Raw genomic sequence first — 20,797 nt, 5'->3', positions numbered from 1 at the left:
ACTTTTGGTTGTTGTTGACTTTTCCATTGACCAGCAAGTGAACCGAAAGATCACTTTTATTGCTGCTGTTATGTGCAGTGCATGCCATGGATCTGTTTGTGAGTTTGCCCTGGCAACATACCTCCCATGGTCTCTAGGGGATCCTCTAGATGGGATTATCACACATTTTATGTCAAAAGAGGAGCTCCTGTGCTCCCTCCTCCCTTCCTCACCCCATAAATCCTATTTTCTCAGCTATTTGGCTCCCACAGCCAGAGTGTCTGAGGGCATACTGGGCTTCTGAAGGATTTCTTCTCCCAGCTCCTTTACAAATCAAGGCTGGTGCCTCTTTGCCTCTATGAGAGGTGCTCAGGCATCTTCCCTGGGCTTTCTGGGCAGCAATGCTGGCCATACCCTGGCTAAGACAATAGGTTTTTTTCTGAGTGTGTCAGTAGCCCAAGACATTCCTTATCTGTGTCTCACTGTCACAGTGGGATCAGTTCCTGGTCCATGTGCAGCTATCTTATTGTTTGGGACTTGGGAGTCAGAGTTTCTGAAGCAGGGATTAACTTTCTATGCTGTGTCTCCATGGTGCTGCACCAGTGAGCCAGGATTTGTGGGTGGTTTAGTTTGGTAGCTGAAAAGTAAGAGAAAAAGCATAGATTTGCTTATAAGAGGGTTTTTGTAGACTCTGTGAAGGATACACACGTGCCTCATCTGCTTTTAAATATCACTGCCCCTTCCAGCATCGGGACGTGTGTCCTGTTTAAAGTTGTGTTACCTCCCACATCTTAAAGCTGAATCTAATTCATTTTGCTGTGTGAAGCATGTTCAGTGAGCCCAGTAGGTTACACCTCTTAGCAGCACTACCTCACTCGTGTTGTGCTGTAAACAGTCTTCTGCTACTGCTTGGATCATCCTTGTTCATTTGCATTCATCATTTTTTAATTTTTGATTTGAATTAATCTGATGTGCCTAAGGCCATTATAGGGTCCTCACTTTATAGTATGAGTGATTCACAATCCACAGTGCAGTGATTTCCTTCCCCTCCAATAACTCAGTCATGGAAGGAGGAAGCAGAAGGGATATGAGTTTACTTATAAAAAGACCAGCTAATACACTGGATCAAGAATGGGCTGAACTGATTTTCCTTTTTGAAAGCAACATGAAAGGAAATAATTACATTCTCATTGTTGGACACTGTCACTTTACTGGACCTTACTTTTAAAATCCTCCTCTCTTCAGTCAACCCCATTTTCTCTTATCTTTTCATTATTTTGGATTACCATAATTATAGGCAACACTGTGGAACTACCAAATAGATTCCCAGAAAATTGTTCTTTACAAGAGAGGACTTATTAAACTGGAAGATATGTAAATGAGTCAGGTTATCATGCAAAAAAATATTTTAACTTGATGATATTTAATGTTTTGATTTGAAACCTAATAACTTAAAATGCCTACATATAAACATTAATTATAATTTAATAAATTAATTGTTAATGATTAATGCAATAACCACAGTATAATTGCTATTGATAATTAGAACTTAATCATTAAGTAATATAATTAGAAAATAATGATAAATTACATATTTATTGACCTGGAACCATGGTCAGTCACCAAATTGGTGATATGGGAATCTCTGACACTTCCAGTACTTTATTTTCCAATATAAAAACCATATCTGTGTCCCAAATGTAAAAGTAGGAGTTAGTAAAAGTTACTTGTATATGCCTGAAAACCAGGCAGCCTTAGGTTTTACGTGACAAACTGTTTCAGCAGCTCACTAATTTCTAGCCTGTGTGCTTCAGGGTAATCAGTGCAATTCCCAGGAAATCCATGAAGGTTTTAATGAGCCGTGACATGTTGAGCGCACAGTCAGCGTGAAGCAGTGCAGTGTGAGGAAGCTTTTGGCAAAGGCTGATGCACATAGATCCTGGCTCCTGAGGAGCCAGCTGCTAATCCTGACACTTGCCCAGGGAACTCGAATAGTGAAAGCTCTGTACCACCTCAGTTCTGCTCTTTCTGTGTACAATTATTGTATTCATAATCTACCTCTTTAAATAAATTTGCTAAATGAGTTTCCCATAGTGGCTTGTTTAGGATATTCTGTGTAGGTGTTTCTGCTAGAAGACTTCTGTTCTTGATTAGAGGACAGGGTAATCCCTAATTTTTCCAAGATCCAATTTTTTCATTATCACTGATCTTAAAGGTATATATCCCATGGTTTTCTGGATGTGTGGATCACAACCTTCACTTAGCTGATGCTTCACTTGTAGATGCTCACTCCTGTGATTTTATAGGTAGCATAAAAGCCTGAATCTATTCTTTTGAGTTTTAGAGCTACATTTTTACACTGAACTATCAATAGATATTTAGGAAGTGAAGCTACATGCTGACAAACCATGTCCACAGCAAGCTGGCAGAGTCATCCCAGTGACATCCATAAACAAAATTGGAGAGAGAGAGAGAGGTGATTATTCAGTTGAGCCTAAGGAAATTATGTTCATTTTATGTTTCAGCATCCTAAATAATACTTTTATTAAAAAATAATAAAAACTTTAATACTTTCTTACTGGGAGCTACTTTTTTTTATTTGGTGGTCTAGTGTATTGCATGGCTATGCTCAAATTTTAAAGGAATTATTTTATTTTAATCCATTCTAAAATGTAAAGGCAAGTATCATATTCTTACAAGGTCAAAGACCAAGAAAATTCAGTAAACTAAGTGAAACCAACTCTTTTTCAGTCACCTCTGTAATTCAGAATTGCAGCAATGAGACTCTATAAGCAAAACCAAGAGGGAATGGAAACTCAAGATTTGTAACAGGAAGAATATCTTTTATTAAGTCAACTAATGTAGCTAAAAATAAGAAACAGGCATACTTTTATGTGTACAAACACTCTGGTATGCGCACAGATGAAACTGGATTTTTGTTAAAAACCAATGCGTGTATTAAGATGAAGAGAGAAAAGGGCAGCTACTGCTAGATGGACCTGGATTTTTTAAATGCTTTTTGCTGAAGTGCTCTTAGTATAATGGGTGAAGAGACTTTGAATTTCCGGAATTCTTTCCACTGAAAACTTGCTGAGTAGTAGCTAGATATTTTGGAGAAATGAGTGCTGGGGAATGATGTACTGAGCACTGTGATGGAAGTAGCCCAGCAACATGATGCAGTGGCTTTCAAGAGGTTCCTCCCTTCCTTCCCCCCCCCCCTTAAACCACACACAAAAACACATCCTAGGTGGTCGAGGAGGCATTGCCTAGAAGTACAAAGTGCCTGAATTGCACATGTGATTGTTACACTGGGATGAAAGCTGAAGTTGGGACAAGGGCAGATCCTGCTGCTTCAGTATTTGTACTTTTTGAAAAGCCAATTTGGCAAGCAGCATAACAAGAGCCTAACAAGTGGATGGACATATGGGAAGGCAAAATAATTGTGCATTAGGAAGACTGTGCAGATGTGAGCTGAAGTAAGGGCGTAACTCCATATGGCACATTGCTGACCTTCAGTTGGAGCTTGAATGACAGTACGCGGTGTGGGTCGCACCATCTGAGCGATGCTGCATCGGGAGCGGGGCCGAAACCAGACAGAACTGGATTTACACGGATCATCTGCCTCCTGGAAAACAATACAGCGGCTACCGACAGCTGTTGTGCCTGAGATCATCCTGGTACTGCTGCACCTTGCAACTCTGACACCTTCCCTGACACACTAAGTGTATACCATGCTTCTGGAAAAAATATACTATTTCCACTACTAAACTGGGATGGCTCTTAATCCCTGTTAATACTCTGTGCAGGAAGAGCAGAGATAAGTGTGCAGGATACTTCATTTCTGTCCTTGTTCTCCAGGGTTTAAAAGCCTTTATATGCCTTCGGAGAGGAAATGACTTAATTCTTTCAAACAGAAAATATTAAAAATCCTGTGGTTAGCATGTTTATTTGAGAAACATCATGGATCTTTTTATAAACTAACCCCAGAGGGATGCATGTGTTAGGTAGAATAGCAGTGGCCCTCTGTTATTAGGAAACTGTGATATGTGGAGGGCTTCTTCAACCTAGAAATCCTTTGATGAAATACACTTGATAAGTCCAAACTATCACTTATGATTTAATATCATTTGTTCTTCCCTTTCCCTTTCAGCTGTTAATCCTAACGCTGGCTAAGAGTTCAGCCTCATTTTATCAATGGCTGCTTGAAGTGCTCAGGAGGATTTGCTCCAGTATTCACCAGAAGTCTTTGATATATGAGATTGTAGGCTAACACCGATAATCTTTTGTGAGGAAGTGTCACAATACATACATCGATCTTCCAAGCCTCTATCTGTCAGACTCCCCCAACCCAACCGTATTTTTCCTGACACAATGCAGTGCATGGCCTTTAAATTACCCATCTGTCTGACAAATCAGTGAGTGTGGCAGAAACTGGCAGCAGTTTGACGTCGCCTATCACTTTAACTGAAGTGAAAGTAATGCAAACAGATTTATGGGATCCCCTTTGATTATAGACTATGAATATATTTGGAATTGATGTTTGGGAGAGAGACACAACAGAGAAGCAGGAAAGGCTTGTAGGCAAAAGCACTGGTGTTGGGTTTCAGCTTTGCATTTACTGTGAGGGAGATTGTTCTGTCCTAAATTTTTTCCTTCCCCATATGGTGCATCTCATATGAGTACCTCTGACCTTTTTTTTCTTTTTTTTTACTTTTGTCCTGATTCTTTAGCTGTTCTAAATTCATAAGTTTATAAATAACAAGGCTGAGTTTCCTTTAATGAATCTGATGTACAACTGTTAAATATATATGTAACATTCATTTCATGTCAGTAAATAGTGCTGAATTTCCAAATGTGCTCTGAATAGAGTTAAGCACAGCAGGAGACAAATAGCTAAGAAGAAGGGCTGCTTACTGCAATGCTGGTGAGAACTTGAGTTCTGTGATGGAGTGGAGCAAAGCATTGACTTGGATTTTTTTGATCCAGTAGTTTATCTTTGTTGCAGAAGTAACCAAGACCTTGGCTTTTGTCATTTGCCTCCGTGAAAAGACTCTGGCCCCAGTATAGTATTGCCTAGTTCATGACCAAAGTCTGCTGTAACAAGCCTGGATTTTTGGAAAGGCAATTTTATTCTACTCATGATGCTGTTGTTTAAGTGTAGTGGTGAATTGTGATGCTGAAAGCTGGGACAGAGAACTACTGAGTATGTCTCATGTGCAAGCAACAACATGCCCATTCAAACAACTCATGTTGGCAGCTGAGCTCTTGAATCCCCGAGCCATTCAGTCCAACTAAGTGGTAGGGTGGTACCCTTTGGGTATTAGTACATTTGTTGAGTCATTTTCTGAGCTCTCTGGAGCTTACACAAGCTTCTATTGAAATGCTGCTTGCCTTCCTTCAGAGAAGCCATAGACTTGAGTGATTCCCTTCTTTTTAAAGAAATAGTTTTCATGAATAAAGGTGCAGGCATTGGAAGTCACTTAAAGAACGGATAGTTGTGGTGCTGCTGTGATGGTTTTTGCCTGGTTTCCTGGGGAAATTGTGATTTGTGGGTTTGCCACAGAAACTCAGCCTATTCCCTAAACACCTTCAGAGTTTTGTCATGCCAGACAGCACTGAGCCAAGAGCAATTTGTCACTGGTGTGGGTTCTTGTATTCCTGTTATCACAGCCATCGGTAGCTGGGGGGAATTGTGATCTACAGCTGCTTAGCTTTGAGATAAGTTTTCTATGTTTGGAGTCCTTCTCCTGAATCTGCTTGGGGGATGTTGGCATAACCTTTAGCTGAATTTAGTTTGTGGATTCTAGCGTGCAACCTACCTGAGGTGTCTGATTGAGGTTGCCATGTAGGTTTTGAATTACTCAGGAGCCTCTGGCTGCTCCCCACAGGAAAGGCTAGGTGGTCTTTGGGGTCTGTCTGTCTCTCTTCCTGTCTGGAGCTTGGTTAGTGGGAACCTATGCAAAGTTTTATTTTGGCTAAAGGAAACCCTGAAATATTTGCATTTAGCCTCTAGTTGACTAGGACATCCCCAGTGCTTGCATTTTTTTCAAACCCAAGCTACTCCTGTTTTAAAATTTCAATCTGCAGGTCCTGCATCCCACATCCATTCTGAAAACACATTCATTAGAGAGCTCTCTGTGCAAATCCCACACCTTGTTGGTGTTTCTGAGGGAAGCCACATCTACATTGGAGCACAGAAAACAGATGTACTATCCCAGTGTAATGTTCAAAGCATGGATACCAACCAGGCTTGGATCACTCTGAAAATGAAAGCTACAGATTATGTCTCTGCTAATGTTGTTCCTCTGGTATAATCCTGTATGAGTTTTTTTCAAGCACAGCTTTGTCAGTCAGGGATCCCACTAAGGCAAGCATGACTTTGGTGGAGCTGTCACTTTGGGCATGTTCTTCATAGCTTTAGTAGCGGAGCAGAGAGCACATGTGAGCCAAGTCATGCTGTGGTCCCTTTTGGTTTAAGCCAGTCCTGGGCTGTTCCCTGTAGGCAGGAACTCTGAAATTCAAGGAAAGCATTGGTTTCTAGTGCTGAGCTTTAGTACAGCATGGTTTAAATGTCATGCCTAGGACCCAGTGAATAATACTGGATGAAGTGCAGCCTGGCCCCTCTGCTTATAGTCCCTTTGAGTATCTGCTGATGAGTCAAAATATCTTCTTTTTACAAATAACGAATTTTTCTTTACCTCTAGGGAAGATGCATAAACTTCACTCGTGTGAAATCGGATGGAACCTCTGCCCCTTACAGCCCGCCACCGAAGCTGCCACGACGTGACAATATTCCCCTCAACAATGCTCCAAGGATTTCTTCTTCTCCTGTGTCTCTGCAACCCCCTTCCAGGCAGCCACCTCCTGGACCACCTCCATCCCGAGCCCCTCCTGGACCTCCTCCTTCACGCCCACCCCCGCAGCCTATGGCTTAGAGGGCAGCAAAACCCTGATCGACACAACATGTCTCTTTGCTGAACACAGCATATTTATTGAGTATTGGTTTACAGTTAAAGATATCAGAATTTGTTGCTGGTCAGCAAAAAAAGAAGGGAAAAAAAAAGAAAAATAGCTAAGTGTCAATTTTAGTATATGACTATATTTATACCACACGTGCTGAGTAAACATTCAGTGGATAGATTCAGAGCTATGGGATATAGAAACAAATAAAAATGATCATCTAGATACAGTAGAGCTTTTGTATGTATACATTTGAAAATCTATTTTGATACGACATTTGTCTGACTTGGTATGTCAGATCATTCATTAATAACTTTAGCCAGTATACGTGCATCAGTGGTTTTGATAGCTGCCACCTGCAGATTGGTTAAACATAGCTCATTGAGGAATTTGCTTTCTTTTCCCTAACAGTACTGCATCCAGATGTTAGTATGGATCAATAATTGCAAAGATAACTTTCTGCCTTTGGTTCTGCAGGTGGAATTTCTATGAAAGTTATAAGAAGCCTATATAAATAATGAGGTAAAATGAGACTATGTGCCAATAATCTAGCTCAGTAATCTAGCATATAAGCGAAATACATTTTTTTCACCTGGAAAAATCAGTTTTGAGCCTACCATCTCAGCATATGTTTAGACTTGGTTGCATAGGATAACCACTGAAGGCCAGCTACTGTGTCTAAAAATCCAAACGTTGGACAAGACTTCAGTTCATATTTGTCCAAAGTTCAGAGGAATTTTGAGAAAAGCATTTTGGCTAGGTGTTTAGTTTTCATTTACAGAAAATATAGTCCAACATGGAGCAAACATACATTCAATTTGAGCATAGATGCTGTAATATGCAAACAGCGTGTGTTACTTACATCAGTAGCACTGAGGGATTGATTCTGTTGTTATTTAATTAGATAAATTTTCTTTTGATCTTACTGCCAAGCAGAACTAGATCCTTTTGTGATTCAAACATAAATTCCTCTATAAGCAGCTCTTTCTTTAGACAGCCCAGGTCCCAATAATATGTAACCTTGCAGTCTACCTGTGGTTGAGAGGCATGATGTGAAGTGTGAGTTTGAGCTTTTATCCCTGTTTCATATGTTTGGCTAGAGGATTTCCCAAACATTGTGGCTGTTCATCCATGACCTCAATTCTGGGTGTCATCAGAAAGAGATGTGAGCACCCACACAGAGGTGGGAATTTATGACGCGGGACTGTGGGTCAGCCCATGATTAGTGTTCACTGAGCAATACCTGAGTGGGCTGTGCCCAGAGCATTCCCTAGTGAATCAAAATAACACCTGAGCTTGCTTTTTCTCCACTACTACCTATCATATTGTATTGGAGAGGGTAACTGCAAATCCCTGTGCTGGTTCGCTTTGGCACTGGCTGTGTTAATTAGGATAGTTGTAGAATTAATGATATGTTGCATTATAACACAGCATATATCTATTTCTCCATCTGTGTGTGGGTGTGTAGCACATCACAGTAGTTATTGGCACATAAGTCTAAGATAAAACACTAACTGTATCATGGAATTGGTCCAGATTTATGACCTTTTCATGCAGGTGCTATAGGCATATAAAGTTGTACTGGTACAAACAGAAATCAGGCTTAGTCTTTCCAGTGGAAGTCCCACTTGCAGAACATCACACCAAGCTCTCATCAGTCTATGCTAATCACTGTGACATGCCGTGTGTATGCAACTGAGGCTGTCAGATGTAAACTCAGAAGAACCACAGAGCCTCTTTCTCCTCTTGCACTGCTCTGCTCTCTTGAGTTATGCTCTTACCTCATGTGTATTGGTGCAGGTAGTGGAATTACAGTCGTGGGTGCTAGCTGCCCCTGGAGCTGTTCCTAATTTAGGCCTGAGCCAGCAAAGCACTTCTGCATGTTTTAAAATGTCCTGCAGGTCAAGAGAAACTTCCTTATGCTCAAGTGCTTTGCTGACCTGTGACTTCATTGTGATCATAAAGGAGAATTGGGATGCACTCAACCCTATCCTCATTCTTTTTAGACACTTGAATAAGTCTGCATATTTTGGTTCCTAAGAATGGATTTCTGTTTGGAAGAGAAAAAAGAGTGTGTGTATGTGTGTGCGTGTGTCTGTGTTTGTGTGTGGGAACTGTGTAGGTTTTTGTTGGGTTTCTCTTCCTTTACAAAAATTGCTCGAGAGTGGCACTGCTATGAATATAAAGACCTTTTGCAGCCAATGTGATACAAAGACATCGCTTATCTCTGTTTCTTTCCGGTGAAAGGTGAAACTAAAACAGATCCAGTTTTCCACTGCAGTTCTGGTGAAGCTCTGCTTCTGACACCAGTGAAAGGAACTGGATGACTGCAGGGAGAGGGTAGGAACCTGGATGTGGGGGAAGGTGCTTTACAAGCAGAGATCATTGACTGACTTTATGTTGGTTATACGGAAGCCTTTGGGAAATAACCTTGCTCAGTCTAAGACTATTTGTAATAATGTGTATGCACAGCTGAACCCAGCAGCTTCTTATATTGGTTGTAGAAGAAAAATTACCCAACAAATTTAATCAGGAATTGAAATAGCAGAGGGCAATAAAACTGATTCTTGTGCCAGGACAAAACATGGCATTAGAGTTCTAGCTGCTTGTGGGAAGACCACAGAAGACCACTGTTCTGTAGACACCAAGTCTCTTTATCAGCAGGCAGCGATGAGATTAACTGATGGGTCAAGAGTTTAGCTAATGAAAAAGGCCATGAGCCAGACTTTGTATTGTCGTGCACCCCTACAGATCTTGGAAAGGTTGAGCAGAGTTGTTGCAGATTTGCATTGATGTTAATGTTGGTAAAATTTGACTCACTACCAGTAACAGTGGAGGTGTTGGCTAAGAGAGAGCTTCTCACAGTCATATGTCCAACATGCCTGTTGTTTGCAGTTGAGGGGAATATTCTTTTTTGTTTTGCTGGGATCATAGTCTTGCAGAGATAACAGATACTAACGATTGCTGCGTAACTTGCAAGTGCAGCAAGAATAGGAACAGCTTGGGCTTCCAGGTGATCAGATGTGATAAAGCAGGAAGCACCATGGATTTGAAAATTAGATTCAGCATAAATGGAGTTCCCTGCATGAATATGTAGAAAACTAAGCATTTGGTGTGTAACTTAAGTTTTGGCTGCAGCTTCTGTGACGGGAGCCCTGCAGGTTTAGTTTGCTGGTAAAGCAGGAAGAAGAGAAAGTGAACACAAACTGAATTGCCTTTGCAAAGGTGGGGGAAATGAATGTGCTGCAGTGGCTACAGAAAAGCCTTTTGGTTGTGTAGAAATGTAGCTGTTTGCAGTGACCTCAGGCATTGTAACAATGCAGTAGGAGAAACTGGTTGCTATTTTACTGTCTGTTGATCTTGATCTTTACCTGGTATAAATCAAAATAGGCCAACTGAAATCAAGGCAGGAATACTGCTGTCTATCAGCTGAGAACTGTCGCAAAATAAATGAAGGAGCAAAATCCCTCTAACTGGCTCCATGTTGCAATGTTTGTTTTGGTATTCTTGTATGTCAGTTGTGATTACAGTACTTACATTGCTAAGAAATGTTCTCGTGGTGGATGATTCCCTTGTATTTTCCAGTAGTTTGGAAATCCATGATTTGACGCTTGCAAAAAGCGAGTATCTAATGTTTCCCCAAATCCAAGAGAACAATGTGGATTCAGGGGATCTTTGGCTCACACTTAGCACAGATGTGAAATGACACAAGGTGCAAAGCAGCAGGGAGGGAAACCCTGTGTGTTTAAAGATGATACAGAACCACATTGATCAAAGCATATTTATGGCCATCTTTCAACCTCAGTGCATGTGTTGCCATCTGTGAGAGTAACCTGCAGAGCAGACGGTCCTAAATGTAAAAAAGAAAAAAAAGAAAGGAAAAGAATCAGCTCCTCATCTGAAAGAGTGAGCATAACAATGAATGACATTATTTCATGAACTGTACCAGTTCAAATGCATGTGCACCTGGTGCTCCTAATGCTTTTCACTCCTGTTGGTCTTTAGACAACATGATCAGTAATATGCTTTCTCTCTTTAATTGTATGCTGTTTTTATTGTTATTACTTTGTTTTGTTGTGTTGTTGTTTGTTTTTTTAAAGAAACATTTCACTGAGAAAACAGCCCTACTTCTGTAAATATAGAGTTTAATTTGGAGGAGACAGCACACTTCTGGATGTTACTGCTGGACAGTTATTTATTAAAAGGGGCTCAAGGTGAATAAATAGAGGTGGCTCAGGATACACGCATGCAAGTGTGATAATGCAGTATAGCATTTTCAGTTCTCTGTAGTTTTGGGGTAAGGGGAATTTTTGGGTCATCCTAGTTTGTTTAGAATTTTGTTACTGATATACTTTTGAATAATGCAATAGAGATTCCTAACATATAACAGTGTAGATTATGATAGATTTTTCATTTAGGAGGAAAAAGGGGGAGTAGTGAAGGAGAAATGTTTTAGTTTTTAAGGGGGGAAAATATACTGTACTCAATTGTTTGTTTGTTTGTTTTGTTTTTGTTTAGAAAGATGTGTGTTTTCAAAACAGTGGAGATGTGGCTGATACACAGCTGGGGCATGGAGATGAGGGCCAGAGGGAGCAGTTGGATTTTTGAGGGACAAAGAAGCTTTACATGGGGGTATGGGTTTGTTACTGGTACACGTGCTACAAAGTTCTGTAACTGACATGCTGCTTCCATGTTATAATCATATAACCTTTATGCATTTTAGGCATGTGCTCCATTTTTCTGAGAAAACCTTGCAAATGTAATGCCTGCATGAAAATGTGGGAGATGTAGCCAAAGTCTTATAATCCAACATAATGTAGTCTTAATGAATTCAAAATCAACAATAAAAGTGCTTACTGGTTAAACACTACAGAGAATTTCATTGCAGGGTTATTTTAAGAGGTGATAAGCTTGTCTGTCATGGCTAGGCTTTGCGAATGAAGATGTGGGTAGCTTGTCTGTACTGACTTTCTAATCAGCTCAACCATCAGTCAGGAGAAGAATGTGAAGTTGGGCAGTCAGAATTCCCATTCCCAACTTGCTACTGATTCATTATTTAACTAGAGACAAGGGTATGTTCTGTGCCTCAGTTTCATGTTTCTGGCCTGAGAATTCCAATCTTTGCCTAATTCAAAGGTAAACCACTGTTTTTTTGAAACGGTAGACATGCTGAGTAAATTGGGCTGGAGTCTGGGCTCAACATTCATTTAGACATGGGGCAGGGTCTGAACTCATTGCTGATATCTTGAGGTCAGCCAACACATAGAAACAAAGTAAAAGACATGCAAGATGCTAGAGCTCAAGATTTTAACAAAGAGAAATTCCATGGCAAAACCTACACTTCTGAAAACACTGAGGGCACCGGGCTTCAGATCAAACTACTGATTTTCAGGAGTCCTCTCAGAAGGACACAGGACTGGATCATAAGACCCCTTCTCCCTCACTGTCCTTGACTGTGTTTTTTTTCTCTCCCTGCTTCTACTCCTTCCTCTGTATCTGTTCAAGCCCCATGGAGGATGGGGAGGGGGCACTGATGGAAACATCAGACAGGCAAGAAGGTCAAGGAGGTAGGCCACAAAAATCTCCAACCCCAGTAGGCAGGCTGCAATTATGGGTAATCAAGGCTGCTGCAAAGCTGCTGAGCTCTGCTATGCACTCAATCTGCCGAGCATGCCAGCCACAGCCCTGTGTGCAAGGGAAAGGAAGCTTGTCCTTGCACGCACGCAATTCCCTGAGCACATGTGAGCTTCTTCTGCAAAAAGCAGTGAACACGGATTTTTGGGGGTCTGGTAGCCACATGAACTCATCGTGGCAAAGCAGGTGGGACCTGCGTGGTGGCTGAGCCAAGCATCCCCTTCCCTCTTGGCAGCTCCAACTGGCTGTGCTATTAATGGGAACCAAAATCCTTGGCCCGGAGCCATGCTACTCCCTCATGAAGTCAGGGGTTCTGACAAAAAGCCCAGCTTGCTCTCACTCTGCTCAAGCTGGCAAGACAATAGTCATCCAGTATGGTTTTGTGGCCTTTGCTCTTTTTTGTTCTTCCCTCTGCTTCTTACTCAAAAAGCAGGCTCAGGCTCTTGGAAGAGATCAGATAAACAAAAGCAGTCCTGGAGCCAAAGCTCTGGGCACTTTTATTCTGCATTAACAAAAACCCAACACTGGCTGCAGCTGTGGCTGGTTAGGTTTATGCATGTCTGAGACAACAAAATTCAGATTTGACCTGAACTTTCCCAGAGACTGGAATGTGCAGATCCAGGTCTTTGGTTATAGACTTGTCTATAAATAGCTTCTAGTGCTGATTTAGAATCTTTCATCAAATGTACTTCACAGTCTCAGGAGTGATATTTACATGTTCACATATGCCAAAGTACCCTATTTGGCTGCATGGAAGTCAGCAACGAGAATTTTATTGGCTTCAGCAACCTGAGCCAGGAACTGAAAAAATGTTCTTTCCCCCTATCCTCCCATTCCTTAAGAAACCACAGGCAGAGCATGTTGCCCATGCTGGAAGTTGTCTGATCTTTACTCTGTGAAGATCAGCCTTTGGAATAGGACTCATCTGAAGTTTCATCTGTTTCTGCAACAAATTCCCCCTCTCCCTGCACATTGAGGACCCTCCTTTTCACTGCAAGGAAGGTTGCACTGGAGTTTCCTAGCCAGGTATTACTCTGATTTCTGACTGCAGCACAGGAAAACTGTGAGACTATTAATGAGATGAACAAGTTCCCTGAAAGAAAGGCTTCCTCCTGGAAGATTTTCCCTGCAACATAGATTGAGAAATGTTTTCTTTTAAGCTTCCAGAGATGCAGGATTGCATGGGTAAATACTTCGCTGAAGGTCCTTAGATAAGTCCATCTGTGTCTCAGCCACGGAGTCCACTCACTGAAGTGAGCTCTCCTCACACCAGCCTATCATTGCCATGTAGTAGCTGAGTTGCCCTTTGTCCATGCTGGTGTCCATGCATCTTCCTGATTCTGGGGCACAGACCGTCTGTTTTTTGTGATAGAAATAGGGGCCGTGCAGAAATGTCCTAGGTCCCATGACCCAGAACACCTCACATTGGATGTATACACTTTTCTCTGATGGCAGAGGCATATGGATTTAGAGCACGAGTTTTCCCAGAGAACACAGGAACATAGCTGTCAAGACATAGCCACATGTAATAAACACCCATGTGTTTGCCACAGGTTACTACATACAGCAACTCTTTCTTTACTGATCGTGCCTCGTGCATTGTTAGGGTAAAATACTAAGTGCCCTCTAATGTTTTCTAGTCTCCATTTTTCAGTACATAGCAAGATGTTTTGAGCTAGAAGCAAGAGCCCCAAGATTCCCCTTCATCATCAAAGTCATATTTGGCCAACCAAAGCCAAGGAGAAAATATGGCAGGCATATGTGGCAGCTCATTCCCTTCAAAAACACAACTGTTGATGCTTTGTGCCTCTCTTTTCTTATGCATCAGGAATAGCTTAGCTAGCAGTGAATGTGCCTAGAGGTAGGGGTTGGTCCTGGTTCAGCTTTGGGGTTTTTTCCTCCTATTTTTTAATGGATTTCTGTGTAACGTATGTTGGGATCCTCAGTGATACAGGGATTCCAACACATCAGTGAGGCTGTTGGTTCCAGCTGGGAAATGCCAAAATGTCCTCCACAGACATAGGTGCCTTCAGAAGGTAGTTAATAAGCCTTGCAAGCCATCATCATGATGACAGTAGACTTTGGTTTACCATAGTTCACCAGGAGTCTCCTGCTCCAGGAATGCATACAGCCTCTCTCTGAGGCACCATGAGTGACAGCCCATCTACCAGGACAGTCATAGAGATCCTGCTGGGGTTTGTCTCTGCCCAAGCTAGTGGGTGTGGCCAGGGACTACTCATGCCTTGAAGTACTTATCCTTCTCTAGGGAAAAAAGTGGGCAGGGAGAAACTGTAACTCTCTGCAGGCTCTGGAGTTCTCCAGCTCTCGGTCTATTTTTGCCAATACTAATGGTTTGCATTGCTGAAGTGAGTCACAAGTCAAAGTATGAAATAGCTCATTTCCCTCCCAGCCATATGCAGGAGCAAAGGAGCAGGTCTGCCTCTAACCCAGGCCAGCTGGACCCAGCACAGTCCTGGGAAGAGCAGGCAGGATGCTTCCCAGGTGGCCTCAGGCAGCGTCTCTGCCATGGTCTCCTGGAAGTTTATCCGGAGGATATGTTTTTTGCATTCCTCATGAATCATGTTGTTCTCCTTTTCCGGAGTCACGCACAGGTGGCAGTTGTCTGCTTCCTGTGGGTCTGAATTGCAGTCTGCTGGTGCCAAGAGGGGCTCTGAGGGGTTGATGGAGCACCTCTGCATTCACCAACTCTGCACAGTTATATTTGTGGGATGGCACAGCCAGCACCAAGCCTTTTCTTCCCTCCTGTGAGGCTAGTGCAGGCAAATCAGGTTATGGCTGTTTCTCTGCCCTCCATTTTGTGCCTCAGTTTCCCTTGCTGTAAGGACAGATCCCAGCTCTGGCTCTTTGAGCATTACAGCTCTGGACTCCAGGCCAAGCAGTTTCAGCAATTGTAGCTGTGGTGGCTCCTCTCACACTTAGCAGCTGCCAGCTTTTCTCTCTGGATACCTTTGCAGCTCTGCCTGGGGCAGAGAGAAGAGGCTGGAGAAGCTCTTATTGCTGGCCATCCACATGACTCATGTCTGGCATTCCAGTATTTTTGGTAGTTCAGGAGCAGCCCCAACTCAAGAGCAGGAAATAAGCATAAAAATAGCCTGTCGATGCGTTTGCAGCCAAGCAAAGTGCATGATGTCTCTCTGCCAGCATCTGGCCCCAGCAGCCCCTTTCCTAACCAGCTTCGGGAGAGCTGCACGCAGGGGATGAGCTGTGAGAAAGCTCTTGTCTCTGCAAGTCTCTTGGTGCTCAAGCAGCAGGCTGAGGTCAGATGTCACCCCCGAAGCCTTTGGAATTGTTATTGTAGGGTTTGTCCAGTGAGGGCTGACAGAGCCTTTTGCAGCATGGATGCTGTGAGACCCACAAAGATGCTGCTAGAAGATGCTACTTGGCATGGCTGTCACTTCTGGAAGGGAAGCCACTGCACACAGGTGCTGGGACGTTATGGCATATGGCCCCACCCCAGAGGGGCCATTTGGGGTGGCATCCTGGCAGCACTCAGGCTCTGTTAAGGGCAGTGCTGGTCTGGGGCAAAGGAGGGAGGCAGCAGCCATGGTGGTGGGGACCGCTGTAGGGCAGGACTCAGCAGTCTGTGTCCCACAGTGGAGCAGCCCACTTGGACTTCGCCAGAGCAGAGTGGGAAATCAGCCAGAACAGACTGGGAAACAGGCATTGCTTTAAAACAATAACAAAAAAACCTGTTTCAAGCTGGTTTTGCTGTGGAAATCTTGCATAAACTGGCAGTTACACTTCCAGCAACAGCCTCTTCTACAGCCCACAAAGTGTAAGTGCTGTCCTGGTGCCCTCTGTTCATCTGTGCTCTCTGGACCGTCTCACTTTCTGAGCTGTTGCAAAGTCCACATGCTTGGCTGGAACTTGCGCAGTTACTGAGCAGGGGGAAAATCCATACTTACCCTGGTAGATCAGGATGCTTTTGTCCACAGTGCTGCCAGTAATCTTAGAAGGGAGTGTATGCAGATGCATATCTATGTGATCGAACTGCTTCCCCAAGACAGACACAGGCACACACTCAGGAGAGAGAACCATCTTCTGATAGAAATGGGAACTGGAAATGGGAATTGTGAAACTCTTCTGGGATAAGAGTTTTCATTTGTTTCCCAGTTACCATTGACTTGGGAAGCAAAGGGGTACTTTTGCTGCCTGTATAGGAATTGCTCAAGTCTCTGCTGAGATTCTCAGAAACTCACAGGACCATAATCAGACCTAACAAGAGCAACCCCCCAGACATCATACAGTTTTTGCAGCAATATGGTCCTTTCACTGATGTCTGGCATTGGAGAAGATGACTGTCTCTGAAGCCAACAGCAGCTATTGTTACGCATCTTGTACCAAACCACCTCTCTGCAATTAAAAATGGTCAGACAGCTAAAGGCTGCAGCTAAGATTCAATTCTTGGATCAGGAAGGATTCAATGTTCCTGGACCATTCAGTAGCAGAACCACAGCTAAGTAACTGTAACCTGGCAATCCCACTGCTCTGTGCTCTGTGTTTACACTGCAGGCTGATCCATGAAGGAAGCCTGGGACGTGCCTTGGAGCTGTCACCTTTCCTCCTTCTGGCACTCCTAGGCCTCTGACAAAACCACTCCCTCTCCAGCTTAATTCATGCCTCTTTCCAGGCTCTCTCCTTCACCTTCCTCAGAGCTACTCCTTGCTTGGCCATACCCCTGCCTCCTGCAGCCACCATGCAGAGCCAAGCTGGTGATGCAGCAGTGTGCATGAGCCTGTGCTGTTTTCCAGACTGGAGTTCATACAGGCACACTCACTGAGCTGTGACCCGCTTGCTGTATCACTATCAAAGAGACACAGGTCAAACCTGAAATCTGCCAAATAAAATTTTCCAGGCAAACAAGCTCTGACTTGCGATCCCGTTTTTTCTTACACTTAACTGTGAGCTGATGATGATTCCTTGTCTGAAATGTTCTGCCCTCATTTATCACCTTTTTGACAAAATTTGGCACTGGAAATAACCCACAGTTTGGGACACAAGGTGGTCCATTGAGACATGAATGAATACTTGGTGCCATTCTGCAACTGAGACGGTGTGGTCCTGTGAGGCTGACTCTTGGGAGAGGTTGTTTTGATTGCTTGCTCTCTCCATGACCCTGAACACATCCTCTCTGGTTTGACTCAGTGGACTCTAATCATCTCAGTATTGCAGAAGGGCTGGTTTTAGATCACCCACCAATATCTGGAAGAGGTCCCTAAGAAAAACTTTCAACACTTGGAAGATTTTCAACTAACACAGCTAGACCACAGCCCTCAGTTTAAGCAGAGATGGCTGTTTCAGCAGTGGTATTGCTATTTTTAGGTCCTTTATAATAAAAAAGTCTTCTCTGTTATAAGATTATTTGCCCTCTTTTCTGTTCTTGTTACTACAAAAACAATTTATGAAATAAGTTGGTTTATCTTAGGAAGGAACAGCCATCGTGTAAGCACACAGTAAAATGCAAACCCAAACAATTCCCCCTCACACATTCCCAGTAGCTGTGAATTTTTCAACAGGTCCTAGCAGCTGGCATCTGGGTGAGGGGAGGATGTATGTGTCCACACTGTTGTCAGATCTGGTTCAGCAACCTCTCCATACCTTGAATGGACAGGTTATCAAAGCCTTGCTCCTGCCCAACAGTGCAAGTGAATGCTTATGTTATATGTTCCCAATCTGCTTATGTGATGAAACTCATAGGTTCTTGAATAGAGACTGAATGCTATAGTCCCAAGAGAGGGAAGCAATACTTTATGTCTCTTTGCCTTTTTTTAACTTTGTCGAGATTTTGAGATGCCTCTTCTATGTCCACCAAGAGAGATCTGGATACCAGTTGCAGTGTTGCTGATGTAACTGTATGACCACACTGACTTCAGTGGTGTCACTGCAATTCTGCAGCAAAGGGAAGAGAACCAAAATCAACCAAAAAGCCATGCATCTGGCTCAGCTCAGACAGAAATGACTGGGGGACTTTCCACTGTTTTTACAGGTGACAGAGGAACACAGAGAAGTATCTACACCTCATGGAAATGTTCTTCCTAGTGTATCAGTTGAACACACCTGTTTCTTCTGATGACAATGTCATAAAACATTGTCAGACTCAAACTTCTTCAGACTCAACAGGGCCATGATCTGAAGTGCTTTAGGCCCTTGGTACTAGCACCAAGACACAGTACTACTATGCAGTGCTCCCAGACTGTGCCACTGAGCAATTATAAGCCATCATTGCTAGACTAGTTTAACTAGTAGCATCTCACAGAGTGTTCTCGAGGATACTGTCTTCAGTGTAGCCAGCTCTAGGCTGGAATATGGCCACTTCAAATCTCAGGGCAAACCAGTTGTGGAGAAGAACATGAAAAAGAACACTAAATGCAATCAAAATGAGATATACAAGCAGACGAGGAGCCAATGCCAAAGCTGGATGTTCCCTGAAGCACTAGTAAGTATTACCTTTAATTTTACCAGAAAATCAGACGTGACACCATATTCTCTTGGTTTTTAACCTTCGGTACAGATTACTCCACAATCCTTGAACTCTGTGTGGATCTTCAGTCATCCAGATGTAGCTGCTGCTTCGGGACAGTACTGCAAGACCAGCATCAGAGTGAGCCTGTGAGAGGAGCTGCTGGTTCAATTCCTGCTGCAGAGTGAAGCAAGCCACTAGGGGCTACAAAGGATGGCATCAGGTGTTGGTGGTCCCTCGTCCCAGCTGTGTCCAGCCTACCCCAGCCCTCAGCAGAACAGTAGGATTTCTGAAGAGTTGTGATTGTCTCCTGTGCCTAACCAAAGGCTTCTCTCTGAGCTACGTAGTATGTGAGTTGTGCCTCATGACCCTGTCATAATGATATTGGTATATACCTTAGCTGGTCAAGAAGGCTGGACACTACACTGTACACCTTGCAGGCAGTGTAACAAACCTGCTATTTTTCTACTGTAAGTACAAGTAATTTATGTCTTCTCCCTACTAGTACGCATGTAAAAGCTGGAGAAAATAGTATCTTACCAAGACAGGCTGGCCATGCCAGTTAATGCAAGCAGTAAAGGGTATGTTGCTGCCTGGCTACAAGCAGCTGGACTCATACACATTCAGGGATGTGAGAAAATTTTTCTCTTTTTTAGTTCTTAGATTGCTCTGTGTGAGTCTGTCTCTATCACAGGTAATTTCAAGCAGAAGAACTGTGTTTAATTGTATACATACACCTGTACTTACTCCATCAAGGAGTACACAAAAACCCAATCCCCACAGAGGGAGGTAGGTACATACACAAAATACTTCACAGGCAAGTATCCAAAGACTTCCCAAGTGCTGCCTACCACTCTCTGCTGAGAACTCCTGGCATCTGTCATGTCCCATCAGACCCAAGGGAGCTGCCTTCGACCATTTTGACTCAGAAGGTGCTTTCCTTATTGGCCTTTGGGGTTAAACAAGTACAGCAATTGCCTGCTTTGTGTGGGGAACGGTTGTTAGGGCGACTGGGAGGAATTCCTTGGCACCAGTACTAACCCGAGAAAGGAATGAGCAGAAAAATGCTCAGCCAGAGTCAGCAGCAGTGCAGAGGCAGTGCAAGCCAAAGGGATATGCTCTGCTGTCTCTGTGTTAGTGCCTCGCCCTCACTCCCACCCACAGCAGACAGACTCCGGGCAGCAAAGGTGATCCTAAAAGCAAAGACAATGCACCCTTCACTAACCTTTGCAAACCTCTGGGTGGAGTCCCCACAACACTGGCTGTACCCGCTGTCACCGGGGCTCGACCTCCTGAGCTACCCAGATGCTGAGGGGAATCAAGCCCTGAGTTTTTACTCTATTGCTTCTTCTGTGATTGAACATCCCCCACAACATACAGATGTGAATTTTCTCTTATGATACTTGGCTCATAGCTGCTTGCTGTAGTGAGGAAAGGAAACTAGGAAAATTAAGCTGTGCTATTGATTTTCAAATGGAAATAAACCTTTTTTGGGGTCATTTTCACTGTGAAACATGGTTCAAAAGCACAAGAGGAAAGGGCAGGGTGAGTAGCGAGCTGAAAGGGCAGGGTGAGTAGTGAGCTGCCAGGTAGGTAAGTACAGGTTTTTTTAGGCTTTAGCAACTTTATTTTTGCATTACAGATACTCTTCTTGCTCAAAAGTGCTGCCTTCACCATCTGACCCTTTTCCCCACCCAGCTCGCACCTCATTTATAAACAGACAATAACTTTGTTTGGATTGGT

General features: G+C 43.2%; 1 protein-coding gene across 1 annotated transcript in view; it reads left to right on the top strand.

Annotated features, from left to right (window-relative positions):
- Positions 1 to 11,809, top strand: part of ANTXRL (ANTXR like) — a 56,970-nt gene extending 45,161 nt beyond the window's left edge. Inside the window, exon 18 of the mRNA XM_008929851.3 lies at positions 6,684 to 11,809. Coding sequence (XP_008928099.2) covers positions 6,684 to 6,914 — 231 coding nt within the window. The 3' untranslated portion in view covers positions 6,915 to 11,809. The remainder of the gene's footprint in view (positions 1 to 6,683) is intronic.
- Positions 11,810 to 20,797: the final 8,988 nt, after the last annotated feature.

This window comes from Manacus vitellinus, unplaced genomic scaffold, assembly GCF_001715985.3.
Source record: "Manacus vitellinus isolate BGI_N305 unplaced genomic scaffold, ASM171598v3 scaffold_15_pilon, whole genome shotgun sequence".
In the NCBI taxonomy this organism is placed as follows: domain Eukaryota; kingdom Metazoa; phylum Chordata; class Aves; order Passeriformes; family Pipridae; genus Manacus; species Manacus vitellinus.
Note: the sequence above shows the minus strand (reverse complement) of the source record. Positions and strands in the feature narration are given on the sequence as shown.